The sequence below is a fragment of the Passer montanus genome, unplaced genomic scaffold (assembly GCF_014805655.1).
Source record: "Passer montanus isolate IOZ18808 unplaced genomic scaffold, ASM1480565v1 scaffold53, whole genome shotgun sequence".
Taxonomy (NCBI): domain Eukaryota; kingdom Metazoa; phylum Chordata; class Aves; order Passeriformes; family Passeridae; genus Passer; species Passer montanus.
This window is the reverse complement of record NW_024370263.1, coordinates 6,736,042-6,759,157: the sequence shown is the minus strand read 5'-3', so window position 1 is coordinate 6,759,157 and position 23,116 is coordinate 6,736,042. Positions and strand designations below refer to the sequence as shown.

General features: G+C 53.5%; 2 protein-coding genes across 15 annotated transcripts in view; one reads left to right on the top strand and one right to left on the bottom strand.

Moving 5' to 3' along the window:
• NCOR2 (nuclear receptor corepressor 2) overlaps positions 1–11,411 on the top strand; it is a 226,887-nt gene extending 215,476 nt beyond the window's left edge. For 12 of the 14 annotated variants that reach the window (XM_039724633.1, XM_039724632.1, XM_039724631.1 and 9 more), the window contains 9 exons: positions 1,122–1,265; positions 1,365–1,507; positions 1,846–2,042; positions 3,562–3,708; positions 3,997–4,142; positions 5,366–5,419; positions 7,345–7,572; positions 9,191–9,370; positions 9,460–11,411. In XM_039724633.1, coding sequence (XP_039580567.1) covers positions 1,122–1,265; positions 1,365–1,507; positions 1,846–2,042; positions 3,562–3,708; positions 3,997–4,142; positions 5,366–5,419; positions 7,345–7,572; positions 9,191–9,370; positions 9,460–9,635 — 1,415 coding nt within the window. In that variant the 3' untranslated portion in view covers positions 9,636–11,411. The remainder of the gene's footprint in view (positions 1–1,121; positions 1,266–1,364; positions 1,508–1,845; positions 2,043–3,561; positions 3,709–3,996; positions 4,143–5,365; positions 5,420–7,344; positions 7,573–9,190; positions 9,371–9,459) is intronic. The other 2 variants (XM_039724634.1, XM_039724635.1) reach the window with 2 other exon arrangements.
• Positions 11,412–11,417: 6 nt separating this feature from the next.
• Positions 11,418–13,304, bottom strand: LOC120509676. The gene is made up of 2 exons (XM_039724638.1): positions 12,068–13,304; positions 11,418–12,001 (listed from the first exon to the last, which is right to left on the bottom strand). The coding sequence occupies exons 1-2, from the start codon at positions 12,618–12,620 to the stop codon at positions 11,640–11,642; spliced, it is 915 nt and encodes a 304-aa protein (XP_039580572.1). The 5' UTR covers positions 12,621–13,304; the 3' UTR covers positions 11,418–11,639.
• Positions 13,305–23,116: the final 9,812 nt, after the last annotated feature.

Here is a 23,116-nt window from a genome sequence, read left to right as displayed (position 1 = left end):
CTTGTGATAAGGGGCAGCAAGAAAGAGGCTCGCTGAGGGACCACTCTGCTGTGGCCACAGAGCTTACAGAAAGAAGGTGCTGTTCCTTGGGACCTCAGTGTTGGTTAGGGACCTTTCCAGAGCAGGATACTTCATCTTGGGTGAATCTAAAGTGTGGTCCCTTCATTGTTGGTGTGCATGGGATAATGGGGGATGCTGCATCCCAATCCCTGGTGTAGGGAGGTTCTCCATGGAGTCCTCCCCTCCCCTCCAGCAGTGCTGTGGGTCCCCTGCCACATTTGCCTGCTGAGGGCAGTCTCAGAGTGTTAGGAGGATAAAGGTCTGTGGAGACAAAAGTTGTGTTGCCAAATGTGCTTGGCTGGTGAGAGGCACAATTTGCCTCTTCCAGGGCCCCTCCATCCTCTGCCTCTCTTCTGCAGAAGCATAAGCCATCCATGCCTCAGTTTCCCCTCTCTGCTGAAAGGTGATGGTTGTCCCTCATTGCAGCTCTACCTGCTTTGAGGCACCTGTAATCTGTGCAGAGGCTTGTGTGGACTTGGTGAACTTTCAATGAGCTTACCGGTCTTTCCAGCCTAAATGGTTCTGTGAGTCTGTGCAAGGTGTTAAAAAGCAGAGAACGGTGAAATTTTGCCCCTGTGGTTTGTGAGTCCACTGTCTCTGGAGTGGCATCTGGGGTCTCCAGGGTCTCACATCCAGTTTTCAAGTCCCTGCTCCTGGCCATGCTGGGCTTGGGGGTTTGTTTTACTTGGAGACCTCTTGTGCAGCCACCTCCACTCTCTCTGGGCATCGCTGTCCCTCTGGCCATAGTGGGCCTTTCAGTGGGTGGAGAAAATGGGGGAACAAACTGAACCTGCAGAGGTTGGATTTGGTCTCTGGATCTCACGCTGTCACCGAGAGCTGCAGAGTGTCCAGTTCTGCAGGAATGAGACCTCTCCCCTTCACAGCAGCCACCACCACAGCTGGACATCAGAGGTGGCCCTGCAGCGTGACCTGCCAGCTCTTCCCTCATCTCTTTTTCCCCCACTTTGCTGAACATGTGACTCTACCCACAAGCAGCGGTGCAACAGAGCTAGGGAAAAGCTAAGTGAGCTCCTGGTTTTAACTCCCTTCCATTTCCTCAGGCTTCCATGGAGGCTACAGCCCCGAGCGGATGGAAGCAGTGAGTCCAGTGAGCTCGCCCAGCCTGTCCCATGAGAAAGGGGCCAAGCTGCTGCAGGACCCAGAGAAGGGGCACGGAGAGCATGACCTGAGGCAGAAGCAGCAAGGTGAGGCCAGGAGCTGGCTGTGCTCCAGTGCCGGGGTGGCACTCGAGGGAGGGGACACAGATGTAGTCTCACTGCTGCTCTCTCCTTGGTGCCCCCCAGGCTCTCTGAAGGCCGCGGCTCCCGAAGCCGCGCACCTGCAGCACCTGCGGCAGCCCGACGGCCCCCAGTGCCAGCCCCTGCAGTCCAGCCAGAGCGTCAAGGGCATGAACCAGCGCGTGGTCACGCTGGCCCAGCACATCAGTGTAACTAACTGACCTCATCCACCTCCATCCCCTTCCCGCTGGGGCTCCAGGGAGGAGGGAGGAGCTCAGGGAAACGTGTCTGGTGGAGATGGGCTGGGAGTGATGCTGGAGACCTCAGCTCCTCTAGTTGGGGGCTGGAGAGCAGGGGGCATCACAAGTCAGCTATTTGTGTCCCCAAGAAGCCCATCACAAAAGCTGTTGCAGACAGGAGGCAGAAGTTCCATCTGTGGGGACAAATTTCCCTATTTCCCTATTTCCCTCCTGCTCAGCCTTTTAGCTGTGCCCAGCAATCCAAAAGTCAAAACCAGCCCCATTTGTGACCGCGCTTTCTCCTCCAGGAGGTCATCACGCAGGACTACACGCGCCATCACCCTCAGCAGCTCAACTCCCACATCCAGGCCCCGGTGTACTCGTTCCCCGGCGCGGCGTGCCCGGTGCTGGACCTGCGGCGCACGCCCAGCGAGGCCTACCTGCAGCAGCAGCAGGAGCACGCCGCGGCCTCGCGCGTCTCCCCGCACAGCGAGGGGGGCAAGAGGTGAGCTCCGAGCCCGGCCCGGGCTCACGTGGACCCAGGTGGCTCAGGGGAGGTCGGGTGGTGCCCGTGGCTGCCTGGCACCACGGTGAGATTGGAGTCTGGCATTGCTCACCCGGGGATTCGCTGCTGGCCCGGGCTCATGTGGACCCAGGTGGCTCGGGAGGTCGGGTGGTGCCCGTGGCTGCCTGGCACCGCGGTGAGATTAGAGTCTGGCATTGCTCACCCGGGGATTCGCTGCTTACACAGCTCAGCTCCTTTCTCATCTGGGCAGCTTTCCCCTGGGGTGGTGCCTCGTGCCATCCCTGTTGTCCTAGAGATGATCTTTAGACCCCCTTTGAGTCCATGCATAATTCCCTTCCCAATCTGGCTGGTGTCACAGGATGGTGTAGGTGGGAAGGGATCTCTTGAGGTCATCCAGCCCAGCAGTGACCTCTTGAGCAGGTTACCCTGCTTGGGTTCAGAATATCTCCACTGTTGGAGACAGCACCTCTCTGGCCAACCTGTTCCCAGCATTTCAGCACTCTTACAGAAAAAAAGGGTTTCCTTGTGTTGGGATGGAATTTTGTGTCTTGTTTGTGCCTGTTGCCTCCTGTCCTGTCACTGTTCTCAGTCCTGACCACAGATGATTCCAAAAAACCTGAAGGAACATGTTTTCCATTGGTTCAAAGTTAATTTTATCTTCATCTTTCAAAGTGAATCAGAAGTTTATTAGACACAGGTACCCTGACAACTGGCATTGTTGTTTCAGGCACCACCTGTATTTGTTTTAAAGTCACTTTCAAATCCCCTTGCTGCTACAAGGCAGGTCTGATTCCTGTTGTATGGAATTAAAAAATGGGTCTGTCTTCCCACCCAAACACCCACCCAGATGTATCCAGGAATGAGTGGTGCCTTGTCAGTAAATGGGATTGTTCTTCCTGGCTCTTCCTAGTCCTGGAGTTTGCTTTACAACATGAAGGAAAAGAGGCAAGCCCTGACCACCCAGTGGTGAAAAAAACTGGGGGAAAAAAGAGAAACCACAGAAAGAGCAAAGACGCAAATTCCCAGAATTCGCCGTGAGGAATTTCTCGCAGACTGGAGCGTGGCTGTGTCCCAGGCTCTGGCCATGGGCAGGCATCAGGGGCCAGTAGTGGTCCTCTCCAAGCTGCCCCAGCTCCAGGCCCCTCCTGCAGCCACCCAGCCCTGACAGGGAGGGTGGGAGGTGGCAGTTCTGCCTCCGCTGCGTTCACAAATACAGAGAATCAAAAGCAGTGTCTCCAAAAGGTCAATGCCACAGCCCTCCACAGGGATCCACGTGTCCCTGCCACCAGCAGGTCCCTCTCTTGGGGTGCTGTGTTTGGGGTGGCTCAGCTGTCCCACTCTTTGGGGACCAGGCCCAGGGCTTGGCTCAGCCCAAACCGCGCTCTCCCTCTGGCCCGTGCTCCATGCACCAGGAATCCTTTCCCCCTCCCCGCCCCGAGCTGCTGCACAGGGCCAGGGCTGTCACAGCGCACCGATGGCATGTCCCCTTGCTGCCCAGGTCCCCGGAGCAGGGCAAGGCGGCGGCGGGGGGCCCGGAGAGCTGCATCGAGCCCGTGTCCCCGCCCGACGGCGCGGGAGAGGCGGAGCACGCCAAGAGCGCCCCGTACCCCGTCCTGTTCCGCGAGGGAGAGCCCATGGACCAGAGGTACAGCCCGGGAGAGGGGGCTGGGGGAGCTGGGGAGGGGATGGCCCCACACATGGCCTGGCCCAGGCTGCTTTCCTTGCTGTGTCCCATCCCAGGGGCTGTATTTGTCACGGCTGTTCAGTGCCACGGGGTACATTTGTCCTTGGGACAGGCAGAGAGGTTGGAGATGCTGAGTATCCCAGGAGCTCCCAGCCTGATCCTGAGAGTCACTCTGAGGGAAGAGGCTCTTTAGATAGGACTTTGTGCAGTGGAGGTTGCAGAGGTTTCCAGTGGTGTTTTGCTCTGCAGGATGGGGTCCAAGTCCCCAGGAAACAACACTCAGCGTCCAGCTTTCTTCAGCAAGCTGACCGAAAGCAACTCTGCCATGGTGAAGTCCAAGAAGCAGGAGATCATCAAGAAGCTCAGCACGACCAACAAAAATGAGACGGAGTACAGTAAGAACCTGTGGGGAAAGCAGAGATATGGGAATGGGTCCTGCTGTGTTAAAGGCATGGGAGCTCCCAGACAGCTCTGTCTGCACTGAAGAGTCAGACTCCATGGTCCTTGGGTCCCTTCCCACTCAGAGTATTCTGTGATTCTATGAACTACAAGGTCCACATGTTTCCTAGAATGCTCTGTACTGGTGCCAGCAGTGACTGTGTGTATCTGAGGGGGCAGTGGGAGACTTCCCAGCCTGGTCTCTGTGCTCTGAGGCTGTCAATCCCACCCACACCAGATAACCTCAGCAGGAAGGAAATAATGAGCTGAGCATGGAGGACACTTAAGAGCAATTGATATTTTAATGACTGGCCAGCCAAGCTGAATCCTTCCTCCTTGAGATGCATCTCCCCCCAACCTTACTTTAAGCCTTACATCAATATTGGTGCAGCTCTGTAAAGCTAACCAGGCTGGCTCAGATTAGAAATTCAGCCCGTTCGTTCATTAACCGCTAATAGAGTAGATAGGATCATAATTTAATTTAGCCCAGCATTATCCAGTCAATACTAATTCAATTTGAATCCATCTTACAACAGCTGCATCGGATAAGAGGGACCGAGCTGTCTCCTCTCCTGGATGATGTTACCGTGAGCCAACAGTATTGTTATGCCCCTTTGGGGACATGTGGCTGAACCCCCTGACCTTCCACACTTTCCCTTATCAAGAAAAAATATATAGAAATTGGATACGCCTCTTATTTGATGAGAATTTCTGTTATTCTAAGGAAAGCAATATCCAAGTCAAACAGCTCAGCTAAGAGGGAAAATATTGATTTAACATTTCTTTTCCTCCTCCTTGCCCTCTCCACTGCCCAGACCTGCTCTGTGCACAGGGGGCATTGAGCCTTAGAAAATCCCATGGCCAGGAGAGAGGGTTTGGCTCCATGGGGCTTGTAATCCCAAGGGCAGGAGGCAGGAAGGGAGGGAGGCCAGCACTGAGCACAAAGACACTGCCCTGGCTTTCAGGGCTCTGCTGTTTTGCTCTTTCCCACCTGGTGAAGGTGCCCACTGTGGATCTCCCAAAGGCACAGGGAGTTATTCCTGGTCCCACCCCAGTGCCAGGGGGAGCTGGGCTGCTGTCCAGAGTGCTGTGACACAGATGGGAGTCTTGTCATGGCTGCCATGGCACTAACCTGCACGTGCTGCTCTCCATGCTGAAGAGCTTCTTTGTTTTTCTCCAGATGTGGGGCAGCCTGGGACAGAGATTTTCAACATGCCAGCGATTACTGGAGCAGGTAACTCCCCACATACCTGTACCTCATTTCCCACAGGGCTGGAGAGCAGGAGGCTCAGTAGATTTAAGCATCTCCTTTGTTCTGTTTTCCCTTAAAAACAAGTGTAACAGTTGCTGGGAGGCAGAAGCCTCAGGACACACCATAACTCCCTGCTGTTGGGTTGGAGAAAGGGCAGTGTAATTCCTTGGAAAGCCTGGCAGAGTTTCAGGAGAGGTTAAAAGTCAAGGAAGGGTTGGCCATCTGATGCCATCAGAGGGTTAAAGCATCTTAGCAAGGTGCACCTCACACCTGGAGAGAGCACCCTGCTCTTGGTGGGGCCTTGTGGGTGGGTGGGTGGGAGGGCAGTGGCAAAGGGGAGTGTGAGGGTGGGCAGTGGGGTCTGTCACTTGGGGCTGGGCAGGATGCAGGAGCCAGTCACAAAAGCAAACTGGGGCAAGAGCAGCAGCCCGTGCTGGGCACAGTGGTGATGTTGAGGACCAAAAGGGAGTTGAGGGGTACTGGGGCAGGAGGAGATGTTTCCTGGGAGCTGGGGGAGTGCTCAGGCCCAAGTCCAGCCCAGGGGGAATGACATTGGGAAGCTGTCACAGTGTTGCCACCTGCGACATGTCTGGGTGGACTTATGAATGGAGCGAATCCCCACTGAGGAATACTAATTGCTGCTTAATTGATTAAGAATTAATGCTCTCCTACAGCAGGAATGCCTTCAGGTTGTTAATTTTAAGTAGGAGAACAGCAGGTTTCCCACAGCTAAGGGCAGAAGGGGCTGTGGGAGGGCCAGTGGTATAGGACTGCTTCCCAGTGGAAATCAGTTTGGGAGAAAAAGTGAGCTGGCATCAGCTGCTGGGGTAAGCAGGTGCAGCCAGGTAGGACCTGAGGGGTCCTGGCAGACAAGATTTGAGGGTCAGTTTAGGCTACAGGGGACCAGCAAAGACCTTGCCTGTTTTTACAGCAAGACACATGTTCAGACCAGGTTTTCGGGAACGTGGGATCTGTCCCTTTCCAAGCAGAGGGGCAGGGATCCCAGAACAAACTACCCCAGGATGGGCTCAGCTGGGGGGCCTGGCAGTTTCGTGTCTGTATTTTGCCCTTGCTTGTTCCCTGTGGCTGCCACCCCGGGAATGCCGGTGGCTGAGCCTCTGGTCCCTGTGCGGTGCTGCTCCATAACTGCATGGCTTGAGACTCACCCCACGCGGACACCTCGCCTCTGCATCCTGTCCCGCAGCCAGGCTGGCCCGGGGAACCCTGCCTGGGGAGGGAGGGGGGCAGGGGGCTTGCAGAGAGCACCAGGAGGGACAGCAGGATGCTCCCCCCTCCCCATGTAGCCCGACCCACGCCGGCAGCTCTGGGGGCTGCCTGCACCCTGTCACCCCAGGGCCAAATCCAGGCACGTCTTTCTCATAAGTGTTTTTGTGGGGTACTCCTTCTTCCTTCCCTGATTTCCTTTATGGGAAACCGCCCCGGCCTCCAAATTCCTGGCACACTGACTTTTGCTGTGTGTGCACAGGGACCCCACATCCACATGATTTTCCTCCCGCCCCCATGCCGAGCCTGGCTGGGTTGGGAGCGCAGCCCCTGCTCCTTGGAGATGCTCCCTGGGGCTCAGTGACAAACCCTTGTCCCCAGCCCCTGGCCAACCTTCCCAAAGCCCAGACCCCTGAGTGAGTCCCATCCGTCCCACCGCCAGCCCCCGCCGAGCCCCGGGGCGGGATGGAGCGGGAGGAGGAGGAGGAGGAGGAGGGTGCATCGCAGTGCTTTAAAGAACAAGATGACAAAGTTTGTTGCTTTGCGAGAATGTGCTGACTGTTTGTTTCTTCCCTTCTCCCTTGTCTCCTTTCTCCCCCTTTCCCCGTCCCCCCCATCTTTCTTCTCATTTGGCTCCCCCCCATCTCCCGACCCCTCTCTCCTCCCTCTCCCGTATCTCCCAGGGCTAATCAGTTGTAGGAGCCAGTCGGTCCAAGAGAATTCCAGTACCAACATGGGGTTGGAGGCAATAATTAGGAAAGCCCTAATGGGTAAATATGACGAGCAGTGGGAAGAGCGCTCACCTCTCAGTGCCAATGCTTTTAACTCTCTGAATGCCAGTGCAAGCCTGCCCGCTGCTATGCCCATAACTCCTGCTGATGGACGAAACGAGGACGTGCGCTCCTTGCCAGGTCTGCAGCCCTCTCCACCTTCACTCTCTCTGTGTTATTAATTCTCAGCCCTTTTATCTCCCCATTTACAGGGGGATTTATTCCTCCCCATTTTTGTTCATTTTGGTTTTCTTCTCTCCCCTCCCTCCCCCAGCTTTGAGCTTTGTGGATCTGCTGATTAATCCTGTTTGATGTTAATTTAATAGTCTCCAAAGGTGCTGTTGCTTTCTCTAAACCACTGACTTGCTCCTTTCCCTATTTGTTGGATTTTAATATCTCCTTTTCCTATATTTTTTTACACAATGGAGAAGTTTATGGGGGTGGAAACCCCCCCTCCCCGCCATCCAAAAAATCAAAGGCATAAACTTAAATAGCCAGCCCCAACAATCCGTAAATCCCCAGAGGGATTGCTGCTGCCAAAAGAGGGGAAGGTGCTGAGAAGGGCTGTGTGGAGGACACAGGGCAGGGTGGCATTTCCCTCTCCAATCTCTGGGGGTGTCAGCTTAGAATCCAACCTGGGATTGAGGGAATGGGATCTGGGAGTGCCTGGGGCAAGAGGGAGATTGTAAGGGAGCTAAAAGTGATGCCTGGGGGATGATAAGAGAGGAGAGCTGGGGGTGAGCTGCCCCATGAGCCCTGGTGGGGCCTGCAGAGCCCCATGGCAGGGTCTGCTCAGCTTTGGGGACACTTGAGCAGAGATGAGAGGGTGGCTGCACAAATTACCACTTAAGGAAGGGAGGGAGGAGAGGGACCAGGGATCGATGGGGGAAGCATTTGTCCCCCACTCACAAGGGCAGAGTGCCTCATGCAAGTGCCCTGCACAGAGCATGACACCACTGCCAGGGATCACCCTCAGGAATCCAGGCACAGAGCCCCTGGCTCAGGAACAGATCCTGGGTGCACACGTGCACCTTCCTCCAGGTCAGCTCACACTTCTCTGGGTCAGCTAACACCAGGCACTCTGAAGCTTTTTGCAGAAAAGCTTTTCTGGCTCCTGCATGAAACCAGCAGCTTCTTCCAGCTGTGCCTCCCCCTGCCTGGTGGAGGCTGCCTGCTGCTGGGCAGGCAGGGTGGGATGCAGAGCCCATCCATCCCTCCCCCTTGGGGAGCTCCCTGGGCTCCCCTGCCCCACAGAGCCCCTTCTGCCTTCAAACCTTTTAAAACCTGGCTGAACATCCCCAGGGATTCTGCTGTAAGGAGGGGTGAAAGACCATCCTGGCCATGTAGGCCATGAGAACGGGGGGTGTGCTCAGGGCTCTGGCACCCCTGCAGCTCCCGGGGGTTCTGTGCATGTGGGAAAGCACACGGAGCCGTGTGGGCTGAGCCACGAGCCAGACTGGGAGCAGATCCTGCAGGGAAACGGCCAAAGCCACATGGCCTCTCCTGCCCCACGTCCCTCCACGGGACAGTTGGTGGCTCCAACCCACACGGTGGAGCAGCCCAGAAGGGGCAGAACCCTCCTCCCCCCGCCCCATCGCCATTCCCCGCCGCGCTGCCGCCGGCCCGCGGTGAGCTTTCCTCCTCCACCAGCCATTTTTGCAAAGCTCCTAAAGGGAAGCGCTGGGAACCCGCACCCCTTCCCCGACCCCCCGAGTGCTGTCCCAGCGAGCCGGGTGACAGCGGGTGCCTCTCTTTGCAGGAGGAGGGGGGAAGCCAAAGATCGCTGCCAGGCCCAACAGCCGCAAGGCCAAGTCGCCGGCGCCGGGCCTGTCCTCGGGCGAGCGGCCGCCCTCGGTGTCCTCGGTGCACTCGGAGGGCGACTGCAACCGCAGGACCCCCCTCACCAACCGCGTCTGGGAGGACAGGCCGTCGTCCGCAGGTAGGGCAGGAGGGGACGGTGCCCACAGCGGCCGTGCCGCCCTCGCGGGGCTCCGGGGAGGCTGCAGCTGACTCTGTGCTCCCTCGCAGGTTCGACGCCGTTCCCCTACAACCCGCTGACCATGCGGCTGCCCAGCGGGGTGGTGACGGCAGCGCCCAGCGCCCCGCTGCCGCAGGGCGCCCCCGGCAGCCAGCACCACGCCTGGGACGAGGAGCCCAAGCCCCTGCTCTGCTCCCAGTACGAAACCCTTTCGGACAGTGAATGAGAGGAGCCAGGGGCAGGGAGACGGCGACCAAACCCGGGGCACGGGGAGCGAGCGGGACGCACCCGGGGCGAGCGCCCGCCGCCCCGGCCCCGCCGGCTCTCACGAGCGAAGATGCAGGAGCAGAGCTGTTTCATTTTTCCCTTTTTTTTTTTTTTCCCCTTCCCTCCCAACCAGCCATATTGGTGGGGATGATGGTTTTAGTTTGTTTTTTTTCCTTTTTTTTTTTTTTTTTAATTTTGTTTGGGTTATTTTTTTCTTTCTCAACATCTGGAAATTTCTGCATCCTCTTCAGTCTGATAAAGAAAAGAAAAAAGCCTTAACGAGACAAAACCCAAGGAACCCATCTTCGATCTTGGCAGCCGTGCTGGGCGGTGCCCCCGTGCTCCAGAGGGACCGTGAGCGGCCGTGTGTCCGTCCCGGCCGCTCCGTGGCTCCGTCCCGCGGGGGCTGCGGGATGTCCTGCGGAGCTGAGAGCTGGCAGCGGGCGGTGGGATCCTCCCCCGGACCCGGCCATGGGGATGTGCCTCAGAATTGCAAAACCTTGAGCGGGTTAAAGAAAAGATTTAAAAAAAAACCCCACAAAAAACGGTTGAAAGCGAAAGAGGACGGAACGGCGCGGGTCGGTTCCCTGGCCGATCGAGGGCCGCGTGCCCGGCATTCCCGTGTCACGAGACACATCAGCCCACGACGACACGCTTGGAACACGGCTGGGAGGAGCGGGCAGGGGAGGGAGCGAAGAGCTGTTTCTTAAAAAAACAACCCACAAAAAATCCTGGTCCCTTGGATGGAAGCAATCCCGGGTCACTCGGAGCGGGCAGGGACGTCCCGGGCTGGCTCACGCGCTGCCCGCCCAGGGGCTCGGTTGCTTTAAGTGCATTGTTTTCTGAATGGTGAGAAAAGGCAATTGTAAATTGTATTGGTCTACAGGGTATATTTTTGATACCTTCAGTGAATTATGTCAATATTTTACGCAAGGAAGGACTTAAACAAAACACAGTATTACATGCTGTAAAAGAGGTTCTGTTCTTACATGGAGGCTTTGATGCATTTGTCCATTGTATGGAAGGGTTTAAAAAAAAAAAAGAAGGTAACAGTGATCCATCAAAGTTATCTGGGAGTCAGGAGAATGTATGTACTTAGTTTAAAAAAAAACCAAACAAAAATCTTGCCATGGTTGCAGGGCCCCCCGTTACACACACCTTTGCTGGTTGTAGACGTTGATTCTCCAGAGGCCCTCCAAGCTGGCCAGGGCAGGGGCACAGTGGGCAGGAGGCCAGCGTGGCAGGGAGTTCACAGGAAACTTTAAAAAAAAAAAAAAAAGGAAAAAAAGTTAAAAAAAAGTTTTTATTGTATTTTTGTGATACACACGAATGCTCTACTTTACATTATTTTTTTCATTCCATGATGTTGGCTCATATCTGCAGTTACATGGTTAAAGAACAAAAATATTAGACTTTTTTTCATTCACTTCTGCTTTCTCGCTCTGGGGGGAAAACAAATGGCAAAAAAAAAAAAAGAAAAAAAAATAAAATGTATTAAATGCTTTGCATTCTATACGCTAGAGGAGCCCCAGGCCGGCCCAGCCCCGCGGGCTCAGGCGCCGTCACCTTCCCCGTGGATCTTTCTTTTCCCCCTGCAACGTTCCCAGGTTGATTCTGATTTCAAAGCAAGAGAATGATGGTGTTTGTTGTTTGTTTGGGGTTTGTTTTTGGTTTTTTTTCTGTTGGGTTTTATTTTTTGTTTTGTTTTTTTACAATGTACAGGTTTTTAAATGTTCATCAATGTTTGTGTCTTTTCTGTTGTGCTTTTTTTTTTTTTTTTAAGAAAAAAATCCGAGACAATGCACAAGCGATGTGGAAAGTCTTTGCGTTCCCAGGTTATTGCTGCTGGTGTCTCTGTGGCTCTGAGCTGTACAAACTCACAGAGCTGATGTCTGGGCAAAACGCTATTAAAATGTTGCAGATTCTGCTGGGAAAAAAAGAATTATCCAAATCTGACCCATCTTCAAAGCCGCCTCCTTAGCTGATTCGGAAAAAATAACAGGAAAAAACCCCAACCACAACAAAGAATAAAGTTCCCACTTGGCACAGTAGCAATACTGTGTGCTGCGTGGTGTCTGCAGAGTGCAGGAAGGCGCTGTGAGTGGCTGCAGAGCTGGCAGAGTGGCACCACAGACCCTGCCAGAGCCCGAGGGGCGAGAGGAGGGCGCTGGAGCTGCTGCCTTGGGGCTCTCACCAGTGGTAGGTAGTGCAGCACGCCAGGATGGAGGTACTGGGTGGCTTTTGGGTCTCTCACCACGTGGGCACCCCGTGCCAGCCCTGCAGCCGGGTGTGGGGACATCAGGAGGGGCCACGGGCTCCAGCCAGGAGCTGCAGAGCTGCCTTGCCTGGGCAGGGTTGGGCTGCACTCCCTGTTAGCCATGGGCAGCACAGGAGCTGTGGGGTGGAGAGAAGAGCCTGGCCAGGAGCCCACAGCACAGCAGTACCTGAGCCTGTGCCACGAGCACGGCAGAAGAGTTCCAAGGTATTGCTGAGGCTGTTTCAGCCCTTGTGGCTCTGCTGCTGGAGGGATGGCTGGGCAGATGTCACCCACCTGCAGTGTGTGCTGTGGGCTGGGAGGGTGTGAAGGTGCTGGGGTGACACTGCTGACACTGAGATTCTGCAGGAGCTCAGGCCCTGGCTGTGCCATGCACCCCCATCCTGGCTGGGACCAGCCCAGGGGTGCAGGGGACCAGCTGAGGCCAGGACAGGTGGGTTTTGCTCCAGTGGGATCCCCCCTTGCTGAGAGCTCAGCCCCACACTTGGCCACGGCACTGCTTGGTTTTTGGTGCTCTGTGTCTTGCTGGGTGTCCCCACAGAGCCCATCCCCTCCTGGAGCTGCCAGAAGCAGAGGCAGGGATGGAGGGCTCTGGGGAGGGCCCTGGAACAGCAGCAGCTCCCACTGGGGAGCTCTGAGCCCCCGTGCTGTGCTGCAGGAGCAGAGCATCCTCCTGCTGCGGGGTAATTAATTTGTGTCACGTCAGTGAGCTGGCAGTGTGGGGCAGGAGGCCAGAGCAGCTTGGTGAGGATCCCCCTGGACCTGGAGGCTGCAGAGGGATGGCTCCACTTTACCTGCTCAGGGGAGGGTGGTTTTGGGAAGGGAGGAGCTGCTGCTCCTGCAGGTTCTGGTGTTTCCCCCTCTGCCCCTTGTTCTCCCAGCAGGGCATCCCCAAGCACCCCAAAATCTCACAGCAGGGTCTGACAGCACCACCTCATGCTGCTGGCTCTGCTTGTGCAATCCAGGAGAAACATTCAAACTATTCCAAAACCCCGAGTTTAAACTTAACTTTTACCAACTTTGTAACTTGTACAAACGCAAACAAATCACTGGACAATTTGTCTCTTGAACTGTACTGGGAGGGGAAGATCTCTGTGTGTGTACCCAGCCTGTGCACAGCTGCTGTGGAGGGACTTGTGACAGCCAGGGCTGTGCAGAGACCACCAGGTGTAAATAATTCCACAGCTTGCTCCAGAGGGGAGGGGTGGTTCTGCTGAAGGTTCTGCTGAAGGTTTGTTCACTGTTCCTGTGCCCGCCAGCGCGGCGGGGACAGCGCGCGACCGCTCCGTGCTGGTTACACAATAAACAAACAAACAAACCAACCCAACCCAAACTTCTTTGGCAGCAGAGAGCGGCTCCTGCTGTGGGTGTGTGGGAGCCTGGGCAGGGCGAGCTGCTCAGGTGAGGGGTGGGAGGTGAAGGGACCCCTGTGCTGGCACTGATGGCGTGCCCAAGGTGGAATGGGCTGAGGGGACCAAGGGCTGATGGCACCAGGTGTTTTTCCATGTTTGAGGGCACAGTGAGCACCCTTAGACCCGTGTCTCATTCACCCAGGGCTGTAGGAAATTTTGTGGGAGGCTAATGAGTGACTACCTAGTTAAGAAGTCCTGGGGTCTGTTTGTGGGTCTAAATTGCTTCACCTCCAGCACCTGTCCCATGAGGTGTGATGAGCTTCAGCTGGGGGTCCCCAGGTCCCCCTCCCACAGTGGTGCCATAGGCTGGGGAGCGCTGCCCACTGCTGGAGGGTGTGACTGAGGTGGGGAGGGAAGGGTGGGGGTCCCTGGGCCGAGGGGGATGGCTGTGCATGAGCACTAATTGATGACTGTATGGAATTTAGTCCATTGAATGGCTGTTAGGTGGTTTGAGGGCCTTCTGCTGCCTTTCCTGGGGCTCAGAAAGGGATTTCACACAAATGATGTTTTCCTGAGCACAGCAATGAGCATTTCAGCCAGGGTGTATCCCTGCCTTCTGCCAGCACTGCTTTGTCTGCCCAAGGGATATCCAAAAGGTTTCTTTCTCCATGCTGCTGAGATTCACCCTGGATCATCTGGATTGCTGAGAACGCCCTGAAATCCCTCCAGGTACGTACCCACACTGCCCAAATCTGCCTCCTCCTGTCTCCATGTGCTCCTCCAGCAACCAGCTGCCATGGCAATGCACCAGGCAGATACTGCTGGCTCTTAAAAATCAGCCTGAAGATCTCTTGAGACCAGAGATTTTGTTGAATAACCTTCATGGAAAGGCTTTTGCCACTCTGAAGGCAATTAGAGTAAGTTAATAACCAGTACAAACAGGAGCTGGGCTGTTCAACCTCTCACATCAGGGTTTAAATGCTGACAAGGGCTGACAGCCTCTCCCTGGTCAATAATTCACACTGATGCTGAAGAAAGAGAAGGTGGGAAATCTCTCAAGTCAAGGCCAACACTTAGAATTTAATGATGGAAAACTTTAGGTCTACATGCAAAGCTCTTACATAACGAGATGAAAATGAAATGGGACAAAAGCAGATGGCTTTGAAAACTAGCAATAAAAATATGCTAGCAATCCACACTCACTTGTATTTTAAGTGGCAGATGGGAGTTTTGGAGAAAGGGAAGATAAAAGATGCCCTTGATACCTTTGCCCTTTGAGAAGGTGGAGGAGCATTTTGACCTTCTGGTGACTAACTGGTGTTTAGTCAGGATTAAAGAAATTTTTTTCTTTTGGAAAGAATTAAAACAAGAAAACAAAAACTAAAACAATTTTTAGCTATGCCAGGCTGAGTGACAACAGCAGGGAGGTAAGGGCATGAGGTGGAGGCTGTCCTTGTGCACCCCAGGACACTGCACTGGGCACCAGAACTGTCCCACAGGTGCCCTGTGGGTGATGCAGGGGACTGGGAGGCAGCTGGGGTACCCAGCCATGAGCAGGGCAAGCTTTGTTTTCTAAAAGTGTTCAAATCCCACCAGAACACCACCCCTCTGTGCTGGCAGCACCCAGCCCTGTGTGCTCCCACCACGGTGGCCCTCAGCCCTCACACACCAGCAGAGCCTCTGGCCAGAGGCTGTCCTGGGCTCTGTACAGCAGGAAGCATTTTATACTCTCCTGACAACTGCCATCCAAACAGCCATCCATCAGCTCTTGTGATTTGCCATGAAATCATATCTGCTCTGTGATAATGAAGCAGAGGGCTAAAGAGCTGATCTTGGCAGGAGATGAGACGGGGTAGCTGGGAATAACTTGGAAGGAAAATAGAGCAGCTTTTGGTGGGATGCCTGGCTCTTATCAGCACTGGGACCCTGAAGGGTGCTGGGCAGAGGCAGAGGTGTCCAGGCTGGCTGAGCTCTGCCTGGCTTCTGTGCCATCTGGGGAGAATTGGGTTCAAAACAGACTTGGGAACGAGTGTCACTAGGTGCCTGTGTGAGTAACAGCTGAATTAATTGTCAGGTTTATTTATCCTCTCATTTTTTGGCCTCCTGCAATTACCAAAAAGGATTTGTCAGGACTCCAGGCAGTGGAGTGGTAATAAATCACTGGCCACAGACAGGAGGTTGGAGCAGTTGAATCTGGAGTGATCCGAGATTGGTGTTGGCGTTACTGAAGGGCAAGTGCTCAGAGGGGCTGGGAGCCTGCAGCACGAGCAAATAAATCAACAAACAACCAGGCAGCTTTGCAGAAATACCCCTGAAATTAAACCCATGGAGACGCAGTTCTCCAGCTGTGGAGAAATCCCCTAGCAGGGATGCAGGGGGGCCTGGGAGGGGAAGCCTGGGCACCCCAGCACAGGGCACATTGCCAGGCTGCAGGTCCCTTCCCCTGGTGGCACCAGGGTGACTAAAATGAAATTCACAGCATCTGCCTGCACGCCCTGAGCTGGGAATCTGCTGCAACAGAGCTGAAAGGTGAACTCCTTGTGCTGCAAGCACAGCACTTCTGGCTCCTGCTTTCCAGCCCAGGAGGGTGTCTGGATCCCACCGAGCAGGGCCCGCGTTCATCTCAGCTGCAGACACAGCTCACAGGGGAGGCTTCCCTCCCGCTGGCCCTTGGAAAAGGAGAGCAGGCACACAGGGCTGCCCGTGGTGCTGGGAGGCCAGCCCAGGGGTCAGCTTCACCCCCAGCATGAGGGGAGTGCATCAGTCACACGCTGCTCCGAGCCCTGGGCTCCCAGAGGCCGCTGTGCTTCCCTTCTCTGGAAACAATCCCACTGTCCCTCTGCAAATGCACGGAACCTGCCGAAGCCCAGGGTGTTGCAGGGGTGGTGAGCTCCATCTGGAGAGCTGTCTGCTTTGAAGTCGGATGCTGTTTTAAACTCTGCAGGGTACTTTTGCTTAGGAAAAGCAGCAGTTGTCAGTACAGACTGATCTTGGTCCAGAAATTTTTGCTGCTCCCCAATTTCTTTTCATATTTATTAGTCATTTGCAAGCTCTTTGATGACTAAATGCATGTTCAGCTTGGAGGAAGCTGTTGCAGTATTTGCTGAAGTAAGTCAGGGCAGAGGAGATGTTAACCACACTGGCCATGCTAACAATGGTGCATCTAGATTAGCCTTATTAATTGCCATGGCAGCTCCTGAGCAGATGATGAGGAAACTCATGGAGCCAGCAGGAGCCCTGGGGAGGTTGTTCTGAGGTCTCACCTTGGGCAGTTGTTCCCTAAGGCTGCAGGTCAGTATTTGTGGAAAACACTGTGCCCATGGGAGAGGGGCAGTGCCAGCAGCTTCTGGGGGTTCCTCTCCCTCTCCAATGGCACGGGAGGAAGGGAAGGTTCCATGAAGAGTAAATAACCAAGCAGCACCATCCAGGAGGCTGCTGTTGAAGGCACTCCATCCTAACTCAACATGTTCCTCCAGCTGCTCTGCACAGCTGTCAGCAGGCGTGGCCTGATGGGCCCAAAGCAGCTCCAGTGAGACAGGGATTCTGAAGAGGTTTGGACTCCACTCACTCAGGTCTTTGTTTGCAAAAGTCCAGACTTGAGCTGTGAAATCCTGATCCAGCTCTGCCCAAGGCCCAGGAATGTTTTCTGCTGCTGTTTCATCCTGAACCCTTTCAGAAAGCAAAGCAGCTGCCAGAGGTCGGACATGAGGAACCTGGTCAGTGTGTGCCTGAAGATGGGTGCCAGGTCTGGATCTGCACTCCAGTTGGACCAAAGCAGAGCTTTCCCCCATGGGGATGTTAATCCTGGCCTTGGCTTGGAGCCATCTCCAGCTTTCATGTTTTTGGAACTGAAAAAGAGCACCATTCTGTTCAAGGGAAGAACAAGTCCTTATACCCCAGTGAGAAGTCACAACTGGCTCCTTAGCACTGAAACCCATCTAACTCCACCCCACTGGACTCATTTTTAAGCTACCAGTCTCCACGGGCTGCCAGAACATCCTGCTTCCTTCAGGCCAGCCAGAGCCCCTGAGCTGGAGCTGCCTCCTCCATTCACTGGTGAAGGAGAAACCAAACAGCAGAGGTTGGAAACCAAATAGCAGAGGTTGCTCTTGGGTCTCTTTGAGGGGGAGGGCAGCCTTTTTATTAGGTTCAGATGTTGCTTTCTGCCCCAGGCCATGCTGGGAAGTAAAGCAGAGTGTGTTAATGTTGGCTGGAAGAGCCTCTGTGGAAACAGGCTCGAATGCAGCAGGTTTGTTTCCTGGGGGAAGGGGGAGATGGGCCAGCATGGAGGCACAGGCATGGGCAAGGAGTCACCCCTGGCTGAGCTTCCCTTGCTCTCTAAAATCTCCCAGCAGTGAGTGTGGCTTTAGCCAGCCCCAGTTCTCCAGGGCTCTTGGGCACCTGCTGTCCCCTGGTCAGTGGCTGCTGTCCCCAAGCCAGTGGCACCCACAGGGAGAGCTGGCCCCAGTGCTGAGCTGAGGGGCTCCTTCTGGATCTGTTCCCTGCTGGGAGATGTGGAGGTGGAGGACTCTCTGTGAAGGGCCAGGCTGTTCTCCAGATGTTATTTTTCACCATTTGGCAGTGTTTAAACACACTGTGATTTCCCTCCCCACTTCTTTCGAGTGCACAGAGAGGAGAGACCCTTGGAGGAGGGGAGAGAGTGGCGAGGGGAGGGCAAGGGAGACCTTCCCAAAAGTGCTGAGCAGGGCTGCCCGCTGGCAAGCTGGGCTCCAGAGGGTCCCTGCCAAGCCTTGGGAGCACATGGCTCATTACCAGAGTGCCTCAGCCACGGCTGGGCTCACACTTGGGGCTGGTGCTGCCAGAACAAGTCCTGGGGGACTCAGAAAGGAGTTCAGGGCAGAGCTCTGCTTAGCAAAGCACCCTGAGCCCAAAGGCTGCTCCTCCATTCCCTGCTCCAGTCCACTTGGAAAACAGGCTCACACTGGAGCTGGAAGGATGTCAACTCCTCTCCCAGACACCGAGGGACCTGTGTGGCCCTGGGTGCTCTCTCCTCTGGGTCAATGTGTATCTCAGGGTAAAGCCAGTGCTCAACCAGCCAAGGGTGCTCCAGGAGATGCTGCCATCCCAAACTGCCTCATTCACAGCTGGACTTGGACTTAAAACCCCAGCTCTGCCCATCCAAGGCCATGCTACTCAGCCACAACAGGCCCACAACATGATGTGCATCATGGCCTCTGCGAGCCGTGCTCGTCAGCAGATAAAATAAATATCCTGGAAGTGCAGGCGCTAAAAAAGAATCGCTGTCGGAAGCACAGCAAAACCCATCTGCGAGTGGAAGAGGTCAAAGAAGAATACAAAGGCTTTTATTTCCTGGAGGCATTTGTCAGCAAGACAAATGTGGGTTTTTTAAAATTTGCTGCCATTTCCTAGCTGGCCGCCCACGCGAGCGCCAAATGGACTTTCACTCACATGGAGCTGAGTGTTGGCTTGTGTCCTTTGTAATCCAACGCTCGGGAATCAGCAGAGGAGTCGGCTGGATCCCTGTTTGTTATCAGTAAGTGGGGCATATTTAAAGGATATGGGCAGATTTCAACACTACATCTATAACTAGTTTATTGCTGGTGTGTTCCTCTCTTGCCCTTATTATTTATGTTGAAAATGATAAATGAGGGATTGATGATTCTGGCTGGTTCATGCATAATCAGGTTATTTCACTGCAAAGCCCCAGGGGAAGGTAGTGTTTCTACAACCCTCCATCAAAGAGAAAGCAGCTTACACACGCGTGTGCGCCTGTTGTTCATTCCCTCACTGCCTTGTGTGGGTTTTGGCGTGGGTCTGCATCCTCCCTCTGCACTGTGCCTATGCCCAGGCACGCCCATGCTGCATCCCAGTCCAAAATGTTTCCCAGTCCTGTGGCTTGACCCTTTCCCAGTCCCTTGACCACCACCAGCAGCCACGCACAGGGTGTTTGGAGCAGTTTGGTCTCCAGGGAAAGAGGTGATGGGCATTTCAGTGTCCTGGCATGGGAGGGTGCAGCCAGGAGCCCTGGGGAGAGGGGCATGGAGAGCCCCAACCACAGCAGTCGACTTGGAAGGAGCCCATTTGTATTTCAAGGAGCTGCAAATAGCTGCTGGTCTCAGGATTTGCTTGTGAGACAGGAAGAACCTTGGGGAGATGATCTGAATGTTTATGTGTATAGAAATGTCTAATCACCAGGCTCAGAACAGGCTCAGGAAGGGAATCTGGAGGTGGTTAGCTGGAGAGGAGGATATTTTTATGCTAGAAATGTGCTGTCCGCCTGTGTGTAGGGTAGGAAGGATACGATGAGAATCAAAGGCTTGGCAGGATGAGCATTTTCATCCTCGTAGATGTGAACTCCCCATCTGCCGTAGACTCCAAGGCGTGGAACTGTTTAGATCAAATATCATTATTAGAAGCAGAAAATAGAGCCCATAAAACTCCCTCCTTACACCCCTAAAAAAGCAATTCCAGGACCCTTTATCCTACTTGAGAACAAGCCATTCCTGCATTAATTTCCCTGCTGTGGCTGGGCTTGTTGCCAGGAGAAGGAGACTCAGTGCTTTGGCAGAAGATGCACGGCCCTGGGGCAGGTCCTTGCTCCTCTGCAGTATCACCACACCAGGGGATTTAGAACCAGAGCTGGGCATGGGCAGTGTGGTGGCCAAGCCAGGCTGTGGAGTGTTTGCAGGGGCTGCATCTGCAGTGGGAATTGCTCCCACAAGCAATGGGATGGAAACCAGCACTGGATCCTCATCCCATGGCTGGGCAGACACTGCTGAGGGCAGCTGGCAGTGCCAGCCTTGAAGTGACCATCCTGCCACCATGCCAAGCATCCAGAGGCCCCGTGCAGCCACCCTGGGGGCACAACTGCTGAAGCCAAGGTGCCCCCTGAGGCACTGAGCCTGCCACACAGGACACAAGGAGGTTGCAGAGCTGCATCTGAAGCATCCCAGGTGGATTCAGTCATCCTGGAATGGTTTCTGGGGGAGACGGTGACAGCCTTCCATTCCAGTCTCCCACAGAGCTGGATTAAGTGACAGTTCAGTGTCCTGTGCCAGAGGAGACAGTTCCTATAGGTGGCCTTCACTCCAGGCATGCTTCTGGTGATTCCTTCACATTGCAAGAGATTCCTGACATTTTTGAGGGCAATATAACCTCCAGCTGCTTGGCATTGCCCAGAACTTCCAAAGACACTCCTGCAGGTCCAGGCTGTGACATTGCCATCTGCTGATGGAGAGCAAAGACCCAGCCTGAGGTCTTGCATCACCATTTGAACTGATGGTTTGGCAGCAGGGGGCTGTTTTTACTGCTCCAGGATCAGGTAAGGGTCTTTCCCTGGCAAATCTTTCCATTGTTTGTGAACTGTAAATAGCTGTGGAATGAAATTTGATGAAGGCATCTATTGTTTCCTTACAGCTCTGCTTTGTTGAGTGGAATAGGGATCCCAGCCATGTGGAGTTTTATTATTATTTAATTTGTAGCTGCCCATAATCAGCAAATTCTTTTAGGTGAGGCTTTTGGCATTTTATAGTCAGCATTCTTGCTGTCTGTAAAACCAGCCTAAACCTTTCCTTCTGTTCCTAAAGGCATCTAGTTTAAATTCAAAGTCCATCCATTATAACTTCAGCACCTTGTAATCCCTCAGAGATATGTGCAATTACTCTCTGAAATATCCCAGGAGCAAAACTAATACCAAGCATCATCTGCTTAAATTTACAACATCCAACTAGCACAGTAAAAGCCACTAGCTTAGGGGTTAGCTCATCTGAGCACACTTGCCAAAACACATATCCTGCATCTAATGCTGCTTTTGCTGCTGAGGATTTAGCTGCCACCTCAGGAATCTTCATTGGACAGCATTCACATTTCATGGTCTTATTTAAATAGCAGGAGTGGATGCACATGTCCTTCATCTGGCATTTGGGTGTCAGCCAGTGAGCTCAGGGGCCTGCCCTGCCCCTGCCTTCTCCACACTGTTGTTTCCTCAGGTTCTTAGCCATGAGCTTGTCTCCCATCCTTCATCCCAGGAGCAGTTCAGCCATAATTTCTGTCAAAGGGCTTGGGATGAGGACACGGGCACTTAGGCTGCAACTGAAGCAATCTTCTTGCATAACATGCTTCTCCTTTCCATTCCTTAGAGTTTTACAGCCATTTTCATCCAAGCCTATTGACTTCATCCCTATAAATCCAATGATTTTTCCATAAGGATTAGTGTCAGATTCTCCCTGCAGACATCTTGGGTCTTGGAAGACAAAGGAGTGTTCTACTGAGGGCTGGCTGGTGAGCCCGAGGCATTTACAGCCATGGCTTAAAATGCACTTCATGGGCAGGCAGGGTTTCAGCCCCGGTGCAGCTCATCCACCACGGGGATTTGGGAAGCCAGGACACAGGAGGGGTCCCAACAGTGCACTGGAATGTGGATACCTGGATATGAAATAAGCACTGTGTGGGTTCTTCCTGCCCTTGAAGGCCATGGAAAAGCTGGGAGAGGAATTGTCTAGATCCGACACCAAGGCTTCATAGCTGGGTCAAGATGAAGCTTGGAGAGGGAAATTTAGAGAGAAGAAATGGTCAAACTGACAATCAGGGAAATCCTGAAAGGTAAAACTGCCTCTGAGAGTTCCTCCTCAGCTTTTCAGCTTTCCCCTGGGCACACAGAGCAGGGTTTGCACATCACAGCACTGACTGACTGTGCCACAGGGAGCTGGGCTGAAATCCACAGGTAGGGATGGACACACCAGAAACGTTCCCTCTGGATGGAAAAATGGCATTAGGCACCAAGTAAAGGGATGTGGAAGAGGAAGGAAACTCTGCATACATCAGCATGAGGGTTTGAGCATTTTATTATGATATATAAATTTTGTCTTCTTAAATTACTCTCTATGAGTTGAACAGAAAGGAATTATGGTGGAGGAAGGAATATACAAAAATAAAAGGATATTGTGAGCTACTGCATCACCACATATACAACAGTAAAGTACTTTACAAGCACTTAGAGAATCAGACTTACAAAAATAAAAATATGACACATCCTTATGCAATTCCACCACTTTTAAGTTCTCTTCTTCCTTCTCTAACCTTCAGACACCTTTCAATCCCATCCTCAGGTCACAATTCACAAGACAGGATACTTTGCTCATTCTGATGGCCATTACAGTATCTGAAAAAGAATTAGTGCCTCCCTAGACTTATAAAATCCACTGGGTATAGAGCTTTGGGGGAGGTGTTCAGAACAGATCAATTTGTGAGTGATCAGGTGATCCTCAGGGAGCAGACTTTATCTGGCAATAAAAATCTGAATATCCCACAAGAAGATCCATCATCCCCTCTAAAGCATTCCCCCATCTCCACAGAGGCACAGCTCTGTGCCTGCTTGATTGATGCACACAGAAAGCATCACATGGGCCTGGGGAATGCTGCTGCTCACAGACTTCAGCAGGACTGAGTGACTGTGACAGAGGATGGATCTGATTTTGTTTCAGCTCTAAAAAAGGCAAAGATGCCTTTTCCTACAGGAAAAGAGGCAGGCTAAAACCACAATGGCTAAATATCCTAGATCACAGTGCTCACACACAGAACCATTCACCTCTACATCAGACTCAGGCAGTCTTTAGTCTTCAGTTTGCTCTACAAAGTCTTTTTTTTTTTTTGCTCATTAGCCTTCTGGTGACCTTTCCCATTTTTTTTAAGACACACTCAACATAAATAGTAAATAGCATTCACTTCTCTGACCAGCAGCTCACTCAAACACTGCTATCAACACCCAAACACCATTTCAACAGTCCCAGAAAGCGTGCACCCAGGGTGCAAATCTGTCTGTATTTCACATTG